Source organism: Mus musculus, chromosome 15 (genome assembly GCF_000001635.26).
Source record: "Mus musculus strain C57BL/6J chromosome 15, GRCm38.p6 C57BL/6J".
In the NCBI taxonomy this organism is placed as follows: Eukaryota; Metazoa; Chordata; class Mammalia; order Rodentia; family Muridae; genus Mus; species Mus musculus.
In genome coordinates, this window is record NC_000081.6 from 12,235,739 (window position 1) to 12,256,199 (window position 20,461).

The window sequence follows — 20,461 nt, forward strand, 5'->3', positions numbered from 1 at the left end:
GGCCAACCTCTACTTCTCTACTCTCTTCCTCTCTCTGTCTTTCTCAGCCTCTACTGCCCTCTTAACTCCCCTCCCATGCCCTGGATAAACTCTATTCTATACTTAAAAAAAAAAGAAAGAAAAGAACAACCAACAAACCAACCAACAAAAAGCCTTCAAGAAATAAAACAAAAACCCCCAAAAGAATGCTGCTGGGAGGGGTGTGTCCTGAGAAGCTGACAGTCTTCCTGCTCTTTAGCATTGCCATGTAGCACTCATTTCTACTCACATTGATTATAGTGTTTGATGAGAAAAAGAAACCTCTGTTTGGACAACTGAAGAAGTACCCCGAGAAGCTCGTTATCCATTGCAAAGACCTGCGGGTGCTCCACTTCTGTCTGAGGTACACAAAGGAGGAGGAAGTCAAAAGGGTAACTAGCTGCATGTGTTTTTAGGGTTTTCCCATCAGGCTTCCCCCAGGGACTGTAGGCATGGCTTATATTGCCTGAAGGTGGAAGGGAGCCTTTTTCTTGGTGCAGCTGAAAGCAGCTGGACTCACGTGGAGAGAGTGGGCAGGCAAGACTGTATTGACTTGGCAAGTGCTTTGAGTCCTCCAGTTCCTAGAGCTGGCCACCTAGAAAGAAGCCCTGCAGGGTGGGAAGTGATGAGTTAGGTAAGGGTCTGCTGGAGAGTGCTCAGGCTGGTCCTCGTCCTGACAGTCTGCTAAACAGGAGCACTACCTTCCAGCAACTAAGAGTCAGTGTGCTTACCACTACAAGGTATCGGTTCCGTGTGGACCTAGAAACACAGGTCACCAGGTGTCTTAGTCAGGGTTTCTATTCCTACACAAACATCATGACCAAGAAGCAAGTTGGGGAGGAAAGGGTTTATTTGGCTTACACTGCCATACTGCTGTTCATCACCAAAGGAATTCAGGACTGGAACTCAAGCCGGTCAGGAAGCAGGAGCTGATGCAGAGGCCATGGAGGGATGTTACTTACAGGCTTGCTTCCCCTGGCTTGCTCAGCCTGCTCTCTTATAGAACCTAAGCCCAGAGATGGTCACTAATTGAGGAAATGCCTTAGTTGGATCTCATGGAGGCACTTCCTCAACTGAAGCTCCTTTCTCTGTGATAACTCCAGCTGTGTCAAGTTGACACAAAACTAGCCAGTACACCAGGTCCACCCTTGAAGATTTAGCATCATTTCCTGGTGGTCACAGCAAGTTGCAGTCAGGAAATGGCTGTACCGGTTTACTGCAGTTCATTATAATTTCTTAGGTTTTTCTTGTCAAGACAGTGAAGGTCTTGCCCCTCTAAGAGTGCTCATGTTAGGGAAAGCCCAACAAGAAGCCATTTGCTTATATTGTCTTATCTGCAGTGAATTATGCACACTCCGAATAATGCCCTATTCTCTTTCAGATAGTGGAGTAGTTCAGTTAGAGTAGGAAATGTGATTGTAGTATCTCTTCTGAGCAGCCAAAGAAAGCTGAAGATGGAGAAAATCCCCCAAGAGACCAAGCATTTCCTTTTGAACAGTTATTTTAGTCATTTATCCAAACATAGTTTTGTTAACACAATAAACAGACAGAAAGCACAGTAGACAGATTTCTTTCCTTTTTCCTTTCAAGACAAGGTGTTGTGTAGCCCAGGCTGGCCTTTCTCTGTAGCTGGGGATGTGTAGCCCAGGCTGGCCTTTCTCTGTAGCTGGGGATGACCTTGAAGCTTTGATCCTCCTCCCTCCAGCTCCTGAGCTGGGACTACAGGCATGTGCTACTAGGGCCTTGTGCACGTTGGGCAAGGGTACGACTGACTGAGCTGCAGCCCTAGTTAGTCCCTTTCCTTCATTGTCCAGAGAACCCACAATCAAGTCAGCTAATGTCTTGCTTATTGTCTGATATCAGTTGTGAGTCTTAGATATGTTGACTACTTGGACCTGACCTAATAGGGCAGTTAAGATTTTTAACTCTTGGTTTCTGGGAATATCGACTGTTTTAACTTTTCCCTAGAAATTAAGAACTCTTAGAAAGCATGACAAATAATGTTCTGTTCGCTCTGGCACCATTCCAAGAGCTAACTCCAGCTTCAGCAAAGGCTGTGGTGTCCCTAGAGCCCTGCTAGTGGGATAGAGAGCAGAGATAAGTTGGCTCTTACCTTTCTTAGCCTTGATCTGTCAGAAGCGTAACTGTATCCAATGGTCCTCTCTTCTCTAGATCGTCAGTGGCATAATCCATCATACCCAGAGCCCCAAACTGCTGAAAAGACTGTTTCTGTTCTCCTACGCCGCTGCTGTGCACGGCACTGGTAAGTCTCTTCTGAGCTGTCATTGTGATAGTCAGGGGCGTTTCTGTTTGGTTTTGGTTTTGTCTCTCCCTGTAGCCCAAACTGACCTCAAACTCAGGAACTTCCTCTCTTAGTCTTTTGAATGCTGGAATTCCTGGCAAGTATCCCCACGCCACAGGGTTCCTTCCTACTCTCACCTGTAATCAGGAAGGGAACCCCCACCATTGTTAGTTTGTACCACTATGATCGAATATTTGTCAGGAAAGAGGAGAAATACTGATTTTGGTTCACCATTTGAGAGCGTCCACTCCATGGTTTCTTGGCCCATGTACTTACAGAAGGGAAGTTGCTCACATCAAGGGGACTGACACAGAATAGAAAAAGAAGGGAGCAGAAAGCAGACACAACCTTCAAAGACCTGCTCTCTTCGGATTTCTGTGACTTGCTTCCCCTAGGAATGCGCAATCTCTCAAAGTGCCTGCATCCTTCTTGTCTTAGTTAGGGAGATTAGTGCTGTGAGCAGACACCGTGACCAAAGCCAGCCAGGAGGAAAGGGGTTTTGGCTCACACTTCCACATTGTAGTCCACCATTGAAGGAAGTCAGGACAGGAACTCAGGGAGGCAGGAGCTGATGCAGAGGCCGTGGCAGGGTGCTGCTTACTGACGTGATTCTCATGGCTTGCTCAGCCTGCTTTCGTATGGAACCCAGGTCCTCCAGCCCAGGGATGACACCACCCACAAGGGCTGGGCCCTCCCCCATCAATCACTAATTAAGAAAATACCTTATAGGCTTGCCTAAGCCTAGTCTTATGGAGACATTTCCTCAGTTGAGCTTTCCTCCTTTCTGAGGACTCTAGCTTGTGTCAAACTGACATAAAACTACCTAGCACACTCCCTAAATGACAGCATCTATTGGGGTTCAAGCATCCAGTGCATGCTTCATTTACTGGCTTCTTTCTTTCTTTCTCTCTTTCTTTCTTTCTTCCTGTGATCTGTGATTAACGTACCTTTTCGGTCTGTTAGCTTTCGTGTTGCACTGAATTGTTTATGAGAAGTAAACTTGGTGGCTACAGTGCTGCCTGTGCAGCACAAAGGCTTGGGCGTGGGCCCCTGGCGTCCACGTAAAAGTCAGGTGCAGTGGTGCTCTTCCAGCTGCAGCACCAGGGCAGAAGAAGGTAGATTGTGGGAGCTTTCCAGCCAGCCATGGCATCTTGCTCAGAGCAAGGTCTGGATTTAATAAGGGACCCTGTCTCAAAGATGAGTTCAAGAGCAATGGAGGAAGACACCTGGTGCCAACATCTGGCATCCACACGTGCATGTATAGGTCAGTACACACACAGATGAATTTTAATTTTTCTGAATTAAATAAAAAAATGGTAAAATCAATATTATACTGGAAGTTCAAACCTAATCAAATAAACAAAATTGAGCTGGAGAGATGAGATGGCTCAGCATATGAGAAGACTCGCTGCTCTTCCAGAGGTCCTGAGTTCAATTCCCAGCAACCACATGGCGCTCACAACCATCTGTAATGGGTCTGATGCTTTCTTCTGGTATGTCAGTGACAGTGTACTCATCCATTAAAAAAAATTTTGAGACAATTTAAAATAACCCTATTTGTCTCTGAGTTCTTTTTTCTTGAGTTTATATACTCAAGAAATACACTTGAGTTTATTTAAGATTCTAGAGTATTGTAGAGGATGCTTTATTTAAGGTTCTAGAGGAAGTGGGTGTTTACTGACCTGGCTCCCATGTCAGAGACATCTGGATGGCTTGTTTAAGAGCACATACATAGAAAGCTTTTGGACTGCACCAACCACTGATTTAGTAGACATCTGCTGAATGCTTGCTGTGGGCCTGGTCCTGTAGGAGTGAGCAGGACTAAGTCTCTGCACTCAGGGATGCAGAAACAAAAGGAAGACAAAGACTCATGTGTCCTGCAAGTCCCCCTTTGATGCAGAGGCAGTCATTTGAGGGAGTGAGTCTGGTAAGAGCTCACATTAGGCTTGAAGATAGGCATATATTTCTAAGAGAATGCCACACTGTAGGATTTAATGATGATTGACATGGAGGAATAAAGATTTTGGTGTCATTCCTCAAGCATTGTCCACATTTTGTCCCTTTTTCTTTCTTTTCTTGTTTGTTCGTTTGTTTTGAGACAGGTGTCCAGTTCTAGGTGGCCTGGAACTCACCAAGCAGGCTAGGCTAGGTGGCTGCAAGTCTGCCTTCCAGCCTTCGGATGCTTGGATTACAAGTGCATACCATGCCATCATCATACCTGGCCTTTTTTTTTTTAATTATTATTTTTTTTAGTTTTGAGACAGAGTTTCTTTGTGTAGACCAGGCTGGCCTTGAATTCATATAGATCCACCTGCCTCTGCCTCCTGATGTCGGGACTAAAGGTGAGCACCACCATCATACCCAGCTTTTTTTTTTTTTTTTTTTTTTTTTTTTTTTACCATATGCTGTGGGGATCGTACTCAGGCCTTCCTTGCTTGTAAGGAGGCACGTTACTGATTGTATTGATTCCCCCGCCTTTGTTTTTTTACTTTCCCCTGATCCTTCAGTCACCCATTGGCCACTCAGGACTGTATGATCCGGTCTCCAAGTATCTGTATTTAGATTCTGTTGCTCTTGATTGCTAGTTTTATTCACTGTGATCTATGAGGTGCAAGAAACAAGTGCAGTTCTTTTGTAGTTGCTAAGACTTGCTCTGAAGCTCTGAGTATACATGACCTATCTGAGAGGAAGTTCCATGGCTGCTGAGGAGAGAGAGTACGGTGTATTCTCTCTTTATCAGGTGGAATATTCTATAGATACTTGTTAGATCCATCTGGTCTGTGGTATAGTTTAACTCTGGGGGTTCCTCATTCTGTTTTCATTTGTGACTGATGCAGAGATGAGATGCAGTTATTGAAGTAACTGTTTTATCAGGACCTGTCAGACCTTTATGCCCCATTAGTGATTGCTTTATGAAGTTGGAAACCCTTGCATTTGGCACATGGATGTTTATTATTTTTATGTCTTCTTGATGAGTTGTTCTCTTGAGTATTATATAGTGGTCATCTTTCTGTGTTCTTAATTTGGTTTGAAGTATACGTCAGATAACAGAATAGTTACCCTGCTTGTTCTGGACTTCCATTTGTTGTGAGATTGACTTCCATCCACTAATTTTCAGTCTGTGCCAGTGCATTGTTTCCTGGAGATGGCAGGTGATTGAATCTGTTATTTTTCATTATTTTAAATTATGTATCTGTGCTTCTTGGTGAGTGGTTGTGGCTGGAGGAGACCAGGGGTGTCTGGTCTCTCTGGAGCTGGAGTTATAGGCGATAGTCATGAGCATGGGTTATGGGAACCAAATGTGGGTCCTTTGGGAGAGCAGAGCTTGCTTTTAATTGCAAAGCCATCTCTTCATCCCTAGAGCTGGTTTCTAAATATATTCAGCCTGCCTGCACCTTTAACTTTATTTTATGTTTTGGTGAGTTGAGAGGGTTTTACCGGTGGTTTTCTGGCTGGGTGGATTACTGTCTGCTGATAGCATTAGGACTTTGCTAGTTTACTGTGTTGGATATGATGAATTCCTCCCTAGTTCTCCTTTGTTCATGTGGTGGTGTTGTCAGGACATTTACTCTTTACTCTTTTATGTACTATTATGATTTTGACTTTATGCTGGCTGTGGTCATAAATTGCCTTAGTTTGTTCTTGTCCTGAAATATCTGTAGTTCTCTGTCAATTCTAAAAGATAGCTTTGCTGATAATAGCAATTTAGGTTAGTAAGTAAATACTTTCAGGACTTGAAGTATATTGTTTTTTTGTTTTTGTTTTTGTTTGGTTTTTGTTTTTTCGAGACAGGGTTTCTCTGTGTAGCCCTGGCTGTCCTGGAACTCACTCTGTAGACCAGGTTGGCCTTGAACTCAGAAGTCCTCCTGCCTCTGCCTCCCGAGTGCTGGGATAAAAGGTGTGCACCACCACTGCCCGGCCTTGACGTATATTGTTCCATGCTTTCCTGCATTTTAGGGTTGCTGATGTTATTTTGATTGCTGGCCTTTATAGGTGAATTGACCTTTTCCTCTCAGATCTTTTAATAATGTTTGATTCTGTGTCTGTCTGTCTGCATAACTTGAGACATGGTCTCATTGTAGCTTGGCCTGTAACTAATTGTATATAACAAGGTAGCCTCAGACTAGTGGGTAGACCGGATTTAACCTCTCAAAAGTTAAGATTATGGGTATGAGCCATTATATTTAGCTCCTTTGTTGTTGTTGTTTTGTTTTGTTTTTGTTTCTGTATCTGTTCTTGTTATTATGTGGATTTTATGTGGGGGTGTATGTTCGTGCTCATGTAGGTGTGTATGTACATGCATGTTCAGGCCAGGGTATCTTTCACAGTTCCTGTCCACTTTATTTTTTGAGACAGGGTCTTTCACTGAGCCAGCTGGCCAGTGAGCTTCAGGGATCCGCTGTGTGTGCTCACCTTCTTTTCTCTTAGAGCTGGGGTTCAGCTGTGTGCTGCTGTGTCCAGCTTCCAGATAGGTGCTGCTGTGCCTAGCTTTTCCTGTCCTTGTTTTTGTGACAGAGTCTCTGTAGTCTTTGCTGTCCTTGAGCTTGCTGTGGAGACAAGCTGGCCTCAAATTCACAGATACCTTCCTGCCTCTGTTTGGATTTAAGGTGGGGGCTATTACACCCAATCCAGCTTTTAAGTGTGTGCTAGGGATCTGAACTCACATCCTCATACTTGTATAACAAGCACTTCACCCGTTGAGCCATCTCCCTAGCTTCTGCTTCTCATTTCTCACATCATGATTATAGATTGTAGAGAAGTTCTTCTCTAGTGATGTCTATTTAGGCTTCTAAATGCCTTGTATTAAGCATTAAATTCATGGCATATAGGAAATCATTAAATGAGAATTAATTGAGAATAAAAGTGCCTGTTATCTGGGCATGGTGGCACACACTTGTACCCAGTACTTAGAGGCAAAGGCAAGTGGATCTCTGTGAGTTCAGTGCCAGCCTGATTTAGCTACTAGGTTTCTGGCCAGCCAGGGCTACATACAGAGACTCTGTTTCAAAGAAGAAGAGTTACCTATCATTCATAGGTAAATTGATGTGTGAGGATTACTGCTCGCATTATATTACAAAGCCAAACAGGAAATTCAGATCCTTCTGTCTCTACCTCCTCAGTACTGAGAATACAAGCACCTGCCTGGACCAAACATATGCTGCCTTGCTTGAAAGACAAGCACATTACCCCTGAGCTTTTTAAAAGTATTTTTAGGGTGGAAAGATAGATGTAGTATCTGTTGGTCTGTGGTGCTTTTTTGAGACAGGGTTCTGTAGCTCAGGCTGCCCTCAACCTTAAGACTCTACCTTAAACTTCTAAATGTTGACATTATAGACGTTAGTACTGTTCTTGTCTTATATAATGTCTTTTTTAGCCTTATTTGTTTTATGTGTGTAATTGTTCACTTAAATGAATATGTGCACCACATGTTGTGGCCAGAAGAGGACATTGGATCCCCTGAGACTGGAGTTATAGGCAGTTTGGAGCTGCCATGAGGGTGCTAGAAATTGGACCCAGGTAGTCTTGGAGGAATAGCCAGTGCTTTAAACCACTGAGCCATCTTTCTATCCCACCTATACAATATTTGTATGTGCCTATGTGTTGACTGTGACATAAGATCAAGTGTGGAATTTTCCACTTGTAATATCACATTGGCAGTTAAGTTTCAGATTTTCGTTCATACTTTTAGATTAGGAATATTCAATGTATGTAAACATTGATTGTTATTGTTCTAGCTACTTTTACCATAAGTTTGTTTTATTTAACAGAAGCAGCTGGGGTGGTTTTAGCAAGCACTTGCCTTTTTTTCCAGGAAGTTTGGGTTTTTCGGTGTGCATGACACTTCCAGCAATCAGGGATGGTCTGGAGGAAGGCCACAGCTATTTCTGCTGAGCTTTGGGAAGTCCGTGTGGACATTTTGTTCTAAGAGTGCTGATTTACTAGCCAAAGTTCCTGTCACCATGATGCAGGCCTTGGCTATTGGCCACTGTCTTCCCTGTGACTCTCTGATCTGTTTGTGGCCTGCAGTAACCAAGTGCCATCCTGGATTCCTCTTGCAGGGAGAGGTTCCCAGACTGGAGGGGGATTGATGCTCCAGAGTCTGACATGCTGTTCTCATCAGTGTGCCGTGTTAGACACATGTGGTGGGGCTAGGAATACTTCAGTCCTTAGCCTTCGTGCCAAGCTCATCTTTCAGTGTTTCACAGGGTTTGTGTCTTATGTAAATTATTTCATGGGCAGATGACTGAGAATGGAGCTAGAAATTACTTTTGCAAGGAATGGAACAAGATAGCCTTGTAGGGCTGGAGGGACGGCTTAGCAGTTGAGAGCACTTGCTGCTTTTCCCGAGGACACAGGCTCAGTTCCCCGCATCCATATTAGGTGGCCACAACTGCCTGTAACTACAGCTCCAGAGGGCCAGCACCGTATCCTGAGTCCTTTAGGTTCCCACATACTCTGAGCATATAGAAACAGAAGCATGCATATACACATAATATACACACATAAAAGATTAAGAACAAAACAACTCCTTTCTTAAATATATAGAGATAGCATGGACCAGTTTTTTGGCTCAGTAGGTAAAATTGATCACCTTCAGACCTGTTAATCCAAGTTTAATCCCCAGCACCGACATGTCGAGAGAACTGACTCTTGCCAAGTTGTCCTCTGGTTAACAAATGTGTACCATGACAGGCATGCATTTCTCACACACACAAAATAAATAAATGTAGTAAACATTTGAATACAGTTCCCATTGTAATTTTGGATGAGTGATAGAAAGTGAAACAGTTAAGGTGTGAATTTATTATTCTTCGATTAAAAATAGACTCAGTGTCATAAATTGGATTCAGAGCTTGTGCGGCCACATGAACAGATACCAGCATCATGCAAAGACTTTACTGCCTTGCTCATTTTGTTTTCTTAGCCACTGATTCCAGGAACTGTACTGTAATGTTTGACACTCCGAAAGACTGGTGTTGGGAGCTGGAGCGGACCAAGGGTAGTGTGAAGTACAGAACAGTGAGTGTGAATGAAGGCTACCGAGTCTCTGACAGGTAAGCTCTCCCCATTATGTGTGTGAGTATGTGCATAAGTGTCTGTGGCCAGACACATGAGGCCCGAAGAAGGCCTCAGATCATATATTAGGGCTCTCCTAAGAAGCACGTCTGAGAGGATGGGGATGTGTGTGTGTGTGTGCGCGTGCGTGGGTGCATGTGTGTGCATGTGTGTGCGTGTGTGTGTGTGTGTGTGTGTGTGTGTGTGTGTGTGCGCGTGGGTGGGTGCATGCGTGCGTGCGCACGTGTGTGTGTGTGTGTGTGTGCGCGCACAGAGAAATGGTTTATTAGGTTTCCTTCCAGGGTGTGGGCTGCCTCCCCGCAGCAGCTGCTCAGTCTCCAGGGCTGGCTTCTCCGCAGGCCCAGGCTAGCGCTGAAGGACTGAGGATTCTTGGAGAGCTGCTGACCTTCACCTAGGTTGAAATGTTGAAGAAGTTAGTTCTGATAGCAAAGGAATACCACAGCAACAGGTAGATGGTCTTGTCAGCAAAAGTGAGGACAAGAAGGCAAAGAAAGCAATTTTCTTCTTCCTATGCTTGTCCAGGCTGCTACCAGAAGATGCCACCCACATTTACCGTGTCTTCCTACTCCAGATGTGATCAGGAGTGCCCAGAGCTTGTGTTTTAGTTGATTTCAGATATAGTCACGTTGACAGCCATGATGAGTCATCACAGAGCCCATGGGCTGGAGTTATGGGCATCTGTGAGAGGGCTGTGAAGTGAACTCCGGTCCTTTGGAAGATCAGCACACACAGCTGGGCTTAATGACACATGCTTTTAATCCCAGCACTTGGGAGGTAGAGACGGGTGAATCTCTGAGTTTGAGTGAGCCTGGTCTACATAGCAAGTCAGGACAGCCAGGGTAAGTGCCCTTTGTTCAGAGCTGAGAGAAGGGGAGAGAGGGAAGCCTGGTAGGTAGAACAGCCAGGTGCCCTTCATCAGCGGGGAGAAGGGGGGAGTAGAGGACGAGGGAAGGGATAGTTGGATGCTTCCTGGGGAATTTATTCTTTCTGATTGTGAGAACACTGGGGGGAGTTTGAGCAGAGGAGGGAGTGATCTGGCCCACATTTTTAGGATGACTCTGCTGGTCTGTTTTTAGAAACTTGAATCTTATCACTGGGAGCAGAGCTTCCTACTGTGCTGACAGCTTCATAAAGTACTGTAGGTTTATAGCACTTTTTACATTTGAGTGTCTCAGGTTTCTTCAGTATATCAGTTTTGATTCAACCTGAAACATGAACAGGGTGGGTTAGAAGGAGAAACTGTACCATCGTCAGAACTGGCTGTACGGTGCCACAGGCCAACTACTTCTCTTTTGGAATTTATTCCTAAATCTTTATGTCATTGTACTCTGTGGAGATAAAAGAAGGTGTGTGGCCCTGTGGGATGTGTGCTTTACAGAGGGACCCATGAACTAGTGCTGACACAGCGTGATGTAGCTCTGTCCTGGGCTACCCTTCCCAGATTACAGCTGTGCCTGAGTGGATTGCCCAGCTTCCATAATGAAGCTGCCCTGAGACAGGCTCTTGCCTCAGAACTCAGCCTGCTTCTAAAGGGACTGTTTTGAAGAGGAAGAAGTAATTGCTCATAGTCTCTGGGGACTGCCCGGGATCTGCCAGAGCTAATCGGGACAGGTGAGCTCACCCTCCACCCTGCGCCTGGTGTGGTGCTCAGTGTTCATGAACAGAGGCTAATCTGCTAGACGGTCGGTCTGACGTGTTAAATGGGTTTGTGTGAACAGGTTTGTATAATGGAATTAACTAGAAAGGTGACACTGTAGAATATTCAGTCTTACTGGACGGGAAAGGCATGCAAACCTTTTTAGGACCAGGGGCCCACTGCAGCTTTATGGCATGTGTATTAAGGGGGGCACTGAGAACTCCTCTGGTGATGGCACCATTCAGTCAGTGCTTCCCAGAGATATCTCAGTCCCCACAGAGCTTGTCAGGAATGCAGGCGTCACTGAGTAGGTGGGGCTGAGCCAGTCTGCTATGCCCTCATAGCATGACATTGCAGAGCAGAACTTAATCCCCTGTGCTCCTGCAGAGCTTTGAGCTTCTGATTTGTAGTCATGGGGACAAGCCTGGATTTTGATAATTGTCTAATCCTTCCCTGTGCTTTTAATGGGCATTTTGAGTTTAAAGGTTATTGATCTATTGAAATGTTTTTACTTTAGTGACTCCCTAAAGAAACCGTAGCTTACTGTCCACGTGCTCAGGCAAGTATGTAAGAAAATGCAGTAGCTCAGTATTTCAGAAGTCAAGGTCACAACGCTGTTAGTGACTGGAGGACCTTAGCCACAGCCAGTGCTTCACAGGCCTGGGTGTATGTCAAGGTCTCATGATCTTTCTTCTTTTACAATTGTCTGTGGGGGGGGGGGTGTGGAGAGATGACTTGGGAGCTATGAGCACTTCCTGCTCTTCTAGAGGACCCCAGTTTAGTGTCCTACGCCTGTGTCTGGCTGGCTAACAACTGCCTGTCACTCCAGCCCCAGGGAATCTGTGCCACCAGCACCCAAACACACGCGGCATATAATTACACAGACCTGCACATACATAGAAAAATAAATTGCTAAAAGTATCCTTGAGGTTTCTTTAATACAAATTTTGAAGCATTATAGCAAAAACATGTATGGCAAAGCTCGTTTTACCCATTGCTTGGGCATGACAATGACGAAGTCAGAGCTAACCCTGTCTTCTCTATACATCCACCCGCTTGTTCACCCTCTGCACTGTTGGGAAAAGAATTTCAAAGCTCATTTCATTTATGTTCAGTGTATATTACAAAGAACAAAGGACTGCATTGTTTTTAATAAGCATAGCATGAAAACATCATACTTTTCAAATTCACACTACTACTTTTTGTTTGTTGAGACAGGGTCTTCCTTTGTAGCATGTGTCCTGGAATTTTCTATGAGGACCAGACTGACCTCATAGAGATCTACCTACCTCTACCTCCCAAGTCCTAGGATTGCAGACCTGTGTTATGCCTGTTCACACTGCTTCTTTGATATCTAATTAGTATTTCAAATTCCCCAGGATTTGGTTTGCCTTGGAGTGGAGGGAAGTTGTTTTGCTTGTGTGTGTGTCTCTGTGTGTGTCTGTTTTGAGACAGGGTTTCACCCTGTACCCAGGCTGGCTACTTAATTGCTAGAGTTATAGGAGTACACCCCCAATTCTTGACTCGCTTTTATAAGAATTCTTTTTTTAAATTTATTGTTAATAAAGATTGAGTAGCATTTTTGCCATTTCTTGATGGATTTTTAAGTGTAGACTCACACTTTTTCTTGAAGAAATCAAGCTCTTTGCTAATTGTTTCCCACAGTGGAGTTTGGCCACGCCCCCTAGTGGTTCTTCATGTAGGTCCACCTTCTGTGAATTGATGAATGGCTCAGTCATCGTGTCTGATCTCTGACTTAAAGATCCATCTTCCCATGGGGCTGGGGGATGGATCAGTGGATAAGACTACTTTCTGCTCTTGCAGAAGTCCGGGGTTTGGTTGTCAGTACCCACATGTTTGGCTCACAACTCTAGATACTGTAGAATGTGTGTCTATAGCTCTACAACCAGGGAATCCAACACCCTCTTCTGGTTTTTGAAGTCACTAGCATGGACATGGTGAACAGACATACTCTCAGGTACACACTCATACACATACATTCTTTTTTTTTTTTTTTTTTTTTTTTTTTTGAAGTTTGTCCTATCGAGGATTCTGACAGATTGGCGTCAAGCATGCAGTGTATATGCAAACACCATCTGATTACTTTCCATTACAGCAAAGCCACACAGGTGCCTTCAGTCTCAGGAGGCTTTAGTTATGACGAGGAGCCAATGTACCCATGTGGTTTTGGTTCCTGCAACTTTGAAAAATTAGCTTTCTCGTGTTCTTCTGTTTAGCAGGCATATTCTTGTAAAGATGTTTCTCCTGAAGATAACAAAATCATAGTGTATAACTAAATTTTCAAACCTTATTTTTAATGATGGTTCTTAAGTGCTTTAACCTCCCTTGTGGCCCACCAACCAGAGGGAGCGGAAAAGAAAAGACACAGGTGGGGGTTGACCTCTTTAGAAAGTTTCTTTGGAGCATCTCCCGTCTATGTTGTCTGAAAATCGGCAGTTCACAGGTTAGCAGGCAGCAGCAGCTCTATCCACTCACAGACACTTCAAACACTACACCAGCAGTCCGGTTCAGTAGAGTCAGGTTAGCAACAGTGGTGACAAGACCTAGCAGAGACAGCCAGGCCTTAACCAGTCAGCAGGAGGGACCCGGAGGGATGCCAGGAGTTCTCCGCTGTGTCTCTCTCAGGGAAATGAAAATCAGTGAAGACTTGAGACCCACAAGTGTTGTACAGCTAGCTGTACCAGCAAGTCAAGTTCTGTCTCTATTGCTCTGTTGAGTCCATTTATATCCTCCGAGCATCACGTTTTGTCTCGGCATGTGCATCCAGTCAGCCAGAGTCCTCAGAGTTCCACAAACTGAGCTCTGCTATGCAATGTAAGGTGGACCAATACATGTGTGTTGTTAACAGAGAATCCATCACATGGCCTTTCATGTGTTTGCTTTAGCAGAACATTCTCTCTCCTGTGTCTGCTTCAGCGAAACATTCCTTCATGTGTTTCCCCAGTAAAACATTCCTTCATGTGTTTCCCCAGTAAAACATTCCTTCATGTGTTTCCCCAGTAAAACATTCCTTCATGTGTTTCCCCAGTAAAACATTCCTTCATGTGTTTCCCCAGTAAAACATTCCTTCATGTGTTTCCCCAGTAAAACATTCCTTCATGTGTTTCCCCAGTAAGACATCCCTTCATGTGTTCCCCCAGTAAAACATTCCTTCATGTGTTTCCCCAGTAAAACATTCCTTCATGTGTTTCCCCCAGTAAAACATTCCTTCATGTGTTTCCCCAGTAAAACATTCCTTCATGTGTTTCCCCCAGTAAAACATTCCTTCATGTGTTTCCCCCAGTAAAACATTCCTTCATGTGTTTCCCCCAGTAAAACATTCCTTCACGTGTTTCCCCCAGTAAAACATTCCTTCATGTGTTTCCCCAGTAAAACATCCCTTCATGTGTTTCCCCAGTAAAACATTCCTTCATGTGTTTCCCCAGTAAAACATTCCTTCATGTGTTTCCCCCAGTAAAACATTCCTTCATGTGTTTCCCCCAGTAAAACATTCCTTCATGTGTTTCCCCAGTAAAACATTCCTTCATGTGTTTCCCCCAGTAAAACATTCCTTCATGTGTTTCCCCCAGTAAAACATTCCTTCATGTGTTTCCCCCAGTAAAACATTCCTTCATGTGTTTCCCCCAGTAAAACACCATCCAAACGACTTTCCAAAGAACCCATTAGTTTCCACTTCAATAGTGTAACTCAGAAAGAGCCTCAGTCAGTGTGGTGTCTTAGTTTCCCTTTTTCTTTATCTGTAAAATGAAATGATCACACTACAGTCTTGACAGTGATGTTGGATTAAATGCATTGTTCGTGTAATGGATTGGGGAAGTCTGCCGCGGAGGAGCACTCATAAACGTCAGTGGTTGGCAGAAGTAGGCTAGGACTGGGTCTTTCTCCTGTTGTTGTGTTTTTGTGTTGTTTTGAGACAGGATTTTCCTATGTAGCCCAGTCTGTCTTGGAAATCATTTTGTAGACCAGGTTGGCCTTGAATTCACAGAGAGAGTCTCCTAAGAGCTGGAATTAAAGTCATGCCGCCATGCCTGTCTCAGAGTTGTGATAAAATGGATAGCAGTCATGGTTACCAATTTTCACATTCGATTTGTGTAATTAGAAGCAACACAGGTGTTTGTGTTGTTACTCTTTGATGAAATTTTGAACTATATATATTTTTAGATATCACATTTTCTAGTCTCCCTCCTTTTCAGTGTTAAAGGTCAAATCTAGAGTCTTGTAAGGGCTAGGGGCTCTGCTGCAGAGCCATACCCACTCCCCCATCTTCCTCATTTGTAGAAGAGGACACCGACCCAGAAGGGCAGAACAACTTAGCTCCCTTGCCAGCAGAGTCAGGGCTGTGCAAATCATAGGCAGAGCTAGGGCTGGAATCCGGATTCCTAGCCTGTCTGATCACAGTGCTTGTCTGTCAGCAGTCAGCCGCCCAGGGATAGCAGTTCACCTGGGCTGGGTCTCAACGGAAGTGTGGTCCTTTGTGTAACACTTTGTTTTTTCTTTTGTGAGTGTTTACAGATTTTGTGAAGTAAGTGTCTAAGAACTGATGCTATCTCTTGCTTCTAGGTTGCCAGCATACTTCGTTGTCCCCACTCCCCTTCCGGAAGACGATGTGAGGCGTTTTCAGGGCCATGGTATACCAGTAAGTACATCTGGAAACCCCGGCAGAGAAGACGCAGCGCTCTCAGCCCATCCTAGCATTGATCCTTAGGGCCCTTGGCTTAGTGCTCCAGAGTTTGTCTGCAGTGTAAGAGGAATCCAAAATACCACAGGGACTCCCTAGGCTGCCTCCTAAAGGTGAGCTCCCTGGAGCAAGTCCGAAGCCATCTTGAGGTTTTGGCAGACGCTGAGGCACTTGAGGAGGAGAGTAGGCCCACTGCTTTACACTTCAGCATTCGGTGCCTGAGCCGACACTACTCACAGTGGGATTTAAGATTGCTTTGGGCCAGCTCTGTTAATCTTGATCTGGGCATTGCTGAGGCTTCTCTTATAAAACAGCATGAAGCACAGGATAGAAGGGATGAGAGCCATCTTTAATGTCACTGGCCTAATAAAGCACGACTAGATGGACCCGACTTTTAATTGTTGACAGAGTTCCACAGCCTGTGGGAATTTGGTCAGGAATCAGAATCGTAAGCACGTGACGTACACAAGGCTGCTCTGCCAGAAGAGTCTGGAGTGTGAGCTGAGATGGTAAAACACCGTCACATTCCCAGAGCCCACGGAGGGCAGGCTGGGCAGGGAGTGAATATCCCTGTGTCTGGCCCAGAAGGGCAGCGCTTCAGCACCAGCCTGTAGCTCTGGTGACTGAACATTGCCAGGTGGCTGGATTTTTTTTTAGAGGAAGCCAGAGATGCAGATTGCTATGTGAGTTTTCCTGATCTCCAACTAGATGTAGTTAAATTGGAGAATTTGAAAAAAGTTCTTGGGATGTAGCTGGGTCACATTCCACCAGTGTCCAGCCCTGACTGACAGCTGAGGTTTCCATACTTACCTTTGCATTCTTGAAAATCCCCATAGTTGTGAAAGAGTTTTGTTTATGTGGGTTGTGCCATTTTAGAAATTCCAGTTAAAACTGGGTGTGATGGCTCATGCCTGTGATTCCAGCCCTGGCTGAGCCAGGAGGATTGCCGTGATTTTGAAGCCAGCATGCATTCCCTAAGTTTTAGACCAGTGTAGACTAGAGTGAGACCGTGTTAATTTTTTTTTGTCAAATTGAATTTTAATGAAAAAATATAAGAAGCATTTTATCATTAAGCATTAAGCATTTATCATATACGTTTATGGAAAATAACTATCTAAAAAGCCAAATGGGATAGCACAATTTTGGATTTTGGAAATAAAAGACAGCTGGATTCCTTTATTCAGTCTGTGGTGGTATGCAGAAGACCAGTTACAGACCACAGAGAAACTCCAGCTTCAGGCATGTGCATTTGGAAAGGAAGGCATAGATAGGCTGGACTGAGCATTTTATTATTTGACGGTGCACCAGACATGGTCCGTAACAGTTTCACAAAGGTGACCATAGTAAGGAATTTGAAAACACAAGTAGGGGCTGGCGAGATGGCTCAGCGGGTGAGAGCACTGACTGCTCTTCCGAAGGTCCTGGGTTCAGGTCCCGGCAACCACATGGTGGCTCACAACCACCCGTGGTGAGATCTGATGCCCTCTTCTGGTGCGTCTGAAGTCAACTACAGTGTACTTATGTATAATAATAAATAAAATCTTTGGGACGGAATGAGCAGGGCTGACTGGAGCCAGCAGAGGTCCTAAAAATTCAATTTCCAGCAACTACATGAGGGCTCACAATCATCTGTACAGCTACAGTGTACTCATATACATAAAATAAATCTTTTAAAAAAAAGAAAAGAAAACACAAGGAACTGTTCCTTTTTTGTGATTAAAATCCACCAGTCTGTCTTAAACTTTGAATGGAATTTAAAGGATGCATTTTGTCCTGTTACACATTCTGGAAATATTGTTTCATGGGTGAGACATGTAGATACTGACCCTTCAGTCGTATCCTCTTACCAGAAGAGTCCATATAGGAAGCTATTCATAATGTTACATTCTAGTTTTCCACATTTCTAAGTTTTTGCTTTAAAGCTTAATTTTTTCCCCCATCGACAACATTTTATAAATTGCTTTCTGTGAAGTGATAAATTCAGTTTATTCACCTTGTAAATTTTTTTAGAAATACAATTTTTTCAGGACTTTGTACACGAACACTGTATTTACATCACTTTACTCTTCCCTCTCTCAACTCTGCCTTAATTATTATATAGTATAATAACTGCATGGGATATAATTGTTCCATGTGTATACATATGTCTATATACATGCACACATACACATGTATAAGTAGTGTGCATGCATACACACAGTGTACTGAGTCCGTTTGGTGTTGCTTATATGAACCCATATTGATGGCTGACCCTTTAGAATTAGATAACCCATGAAACCTCAATAACATGGTTAGCTGCCTAAAAATGACCCACACAATGAGAGCACTGAGATGCCATTGTGAATGGGGTAGAGTCCATAAGCTCAGAAGCCTAGATGAAGAGTTCTGTGCAATCAGTGGAGGCCGAGAGGGAAAACCAACCTCTGACTGGTGCTGAGCCATCAGTAGGTTCACCACGTACTGGTACTGTGCCTCCAGTGCACATCAGCACAGTGGAAATGTTGTGGTGTTGTGGGTACCTGCAAGGGCCTTGGGTCTCAGAACAGTGCGCAGTACTATTGGAAAAGTACACTTGCTTGAGAGGAATGAAAATGAGTGTCTCCACCTTCATGGAGAAATATAGAAAAGAGGGTGTGACGTGTGACGTGGGAAGAAACAGAAAAGGAGAGCTATCCACACACGTGGGAATGAGGCTCCTCCTTCATGGCTGCACATGGGAAATCTAGATACAGCTTGTTCTCTCCAGGCCTTGGGGCTGAGGCATAGGAAACTGTCTCCTAAGAAGTAGGGGAAGAGCCAGCCACATTTGTTAGGAGCTTTATTTTAGGAAGGTGGTGTTTGCTGTTTTAACATCCTTAGTGGGGTGCATGGAGAGCAGTAAGATACCACACAGGATGGATTGGACGCTGATGCAGCAGTCAATCTCCTCCCCTCCCCTCTCTGCCTCACTCGCTCTCTTTCCCTTTATTTGGTGCTGGCCTCCCATCCAGGGCCTCGCCGTGTGCATCGGCTGCGGCTATGGCTTTTAACCCTCTTCTGACTTGTGCATTGATCACCAGTATAGTGTCAGGTCATTCTCGTCCTTGCCATTTTTGCTAGGTTGCTTGTTTAGATTTACTCTTTGAAATAAAGACTAGCAATTAGTTGTCTCTTTGTGCCTCATATGAGATGACACAATTATGGTTATAAAGGTTATTACATATGTCCCAACTGAAAAGTAAGAAAGGTCTGCCCCCTTCCCCACTTTTTGCCCCAAATAAGAACTTAAAATGCCGGGTGGTGGTGGCGCAAGCCTTTAATCCCAGCATTTGGGAGGCAGAGACAAGTGGATTTCTGAGTTCGAGGCCAGCCTGGTCTACACAGTGAGTTCCAGGACAGCCAAGACTATACAGAGAAACCCTGTCTCGAAAAAAAAACCGAAAAAAAAAAAAAACCAAAAAAAAAAAACCTCTTTTAGCCGGGCGTGGTGGCGCACGCCTTTAATCCCAGCACTCGGGAGGCAGAGGCAGGCGGATTTCTGAGTTCGAGGCCAGCCTGGTCTACAGAGTGAGTTCCAGGACAGCCAGGGCTACACAGAGAAACCCTGTCTCAAAAAAAAAAACAAAAAACAAAAAACAAAAAACAAAAAAAAAAAAAAAGAACTTAAAATGATTAGAGACGTTTCATTTTTTGGGTACTGTCATCCAGTCGTGACTAGGAGTGCCCCTCGTCTACATCCAAGTAAGTTCCACCAGCTGGTAGGCGTGACTACTTAGGGTTTCAAGAAATTCCTCTGTCCTTTTGGCAGCAGACATAGAAGCCTGTGGTAGTTTTTGCATGTTGTTTTCTGTCATAGTGGAGGAGGGGGAGAGACACAAAGGACCCCTCGGTTTTTCCAGTGTCTGAATACCGCTGCCTTGTATGACTTACATGTTCAGGTTGGCCCTAGAAGGGGAGTTGCTCTTTGGGGGACAGATGCTAAAGCAGTCCTCAGCGCTCACTCTCTAGTTGACATCACTTCCCATGTCAGTAGCAGCAGCCCACTCTCCTGAACACATAGTCCCTCATAGCGCCCCAAGACAGTTCTTTCTGATTCTCGGAGTCCTGGATGGCTCTGCTGTTCTCTAGCTCCTGTCCAGGCAGCTGCTCCCTTATCCAAGGTATGACTTGTTCATGGCAGGTGGTGCTGAATGGGGCCTAATAAGAGGGAAAACTGGCATTTCGTTCATTCATTCATCATTGATTCATTCATTCTGTAATGTGTGTCTGACAGGTCAGAGGACTTTATACACTCAGTTCTTTTCTTCCATCATGTACATTCCAGGAATTGAACTCAGATTGTCAGCCTTAGCTGCAAGCATCCTGCTGAGCCAGCTTTCTGACCACACCCCTCCATTTTTTTCTTCCTAACATTACTTGAGCCAAGGTAGATGGTGTGGTCGGCAGAGCAAGGTCTAGACAGTTAGCCACTGCAGCACCTGTAGCAGGACACAGAAGCTGTGCTTGTGTGCCTAGCCAAGGCACCAAGGCACACTACTTTGCCCGGGGTCATTTCCAAATAACAAAAGCAGTGCCCAGGAAAAACCATGCAGGCACCTCAGCCTGTCTTCAGTTACTCATCCCCCTCCCTTTGTTGCTCCTCCATGTCCATTGATCCCAGTGGCCCCTATGCTGTGTCTTGGCTGTTGTTCCTCCATGTCCATTGATCCCAGTGGCCCCTATGCTGTGTCTTGGCTGTTGTTCCTCCATG

The 20,461-nt window shown here is 44.6% G+C and overlaps 1 protein-coding gene across 4 annotated transcripts in view; it reads left to right on the plus strand.

Annotated features, from left to right (window-relative positions):
- Positions 1 to 20,461, plus strand: part of Mtmr12 (myotubularin related protein 12) — a 67,271-nt gene that overhangs the window by 30,769 nt on the left and 16,041 nt on the right. For 2 of the 4 annotated variants that reach the window (XR_001781539.2, NM_172958.4), the window contains exons 5-8: positions 280 to 410; positions 2,191 to 2,281; positions 9,246 to 9,375; positions 15,615 to 15,690. Coding sequence is in view for 3 of the 4 variants with exons in the window: in NM_172958.4 (NP_766546.1) it covers positions 280 to 410; positions 2,191 to 2,281; positions 9,246 to 9,375; positions 15,615 to 15,690 (428 nt within the window). In the remaining variant the exon portion in view is untranslated. The remainder of the gene's footprint in view (positions 1 to 279; positions 411 to 2,190; positions 2,282 to 9,245; positions 9,376 to 15,614; positions 15,691 to 20,461) is intronic. The other 2 variants (NM_001356498.1, XM_017316630.2) reach the window with 2 other exon arrangements.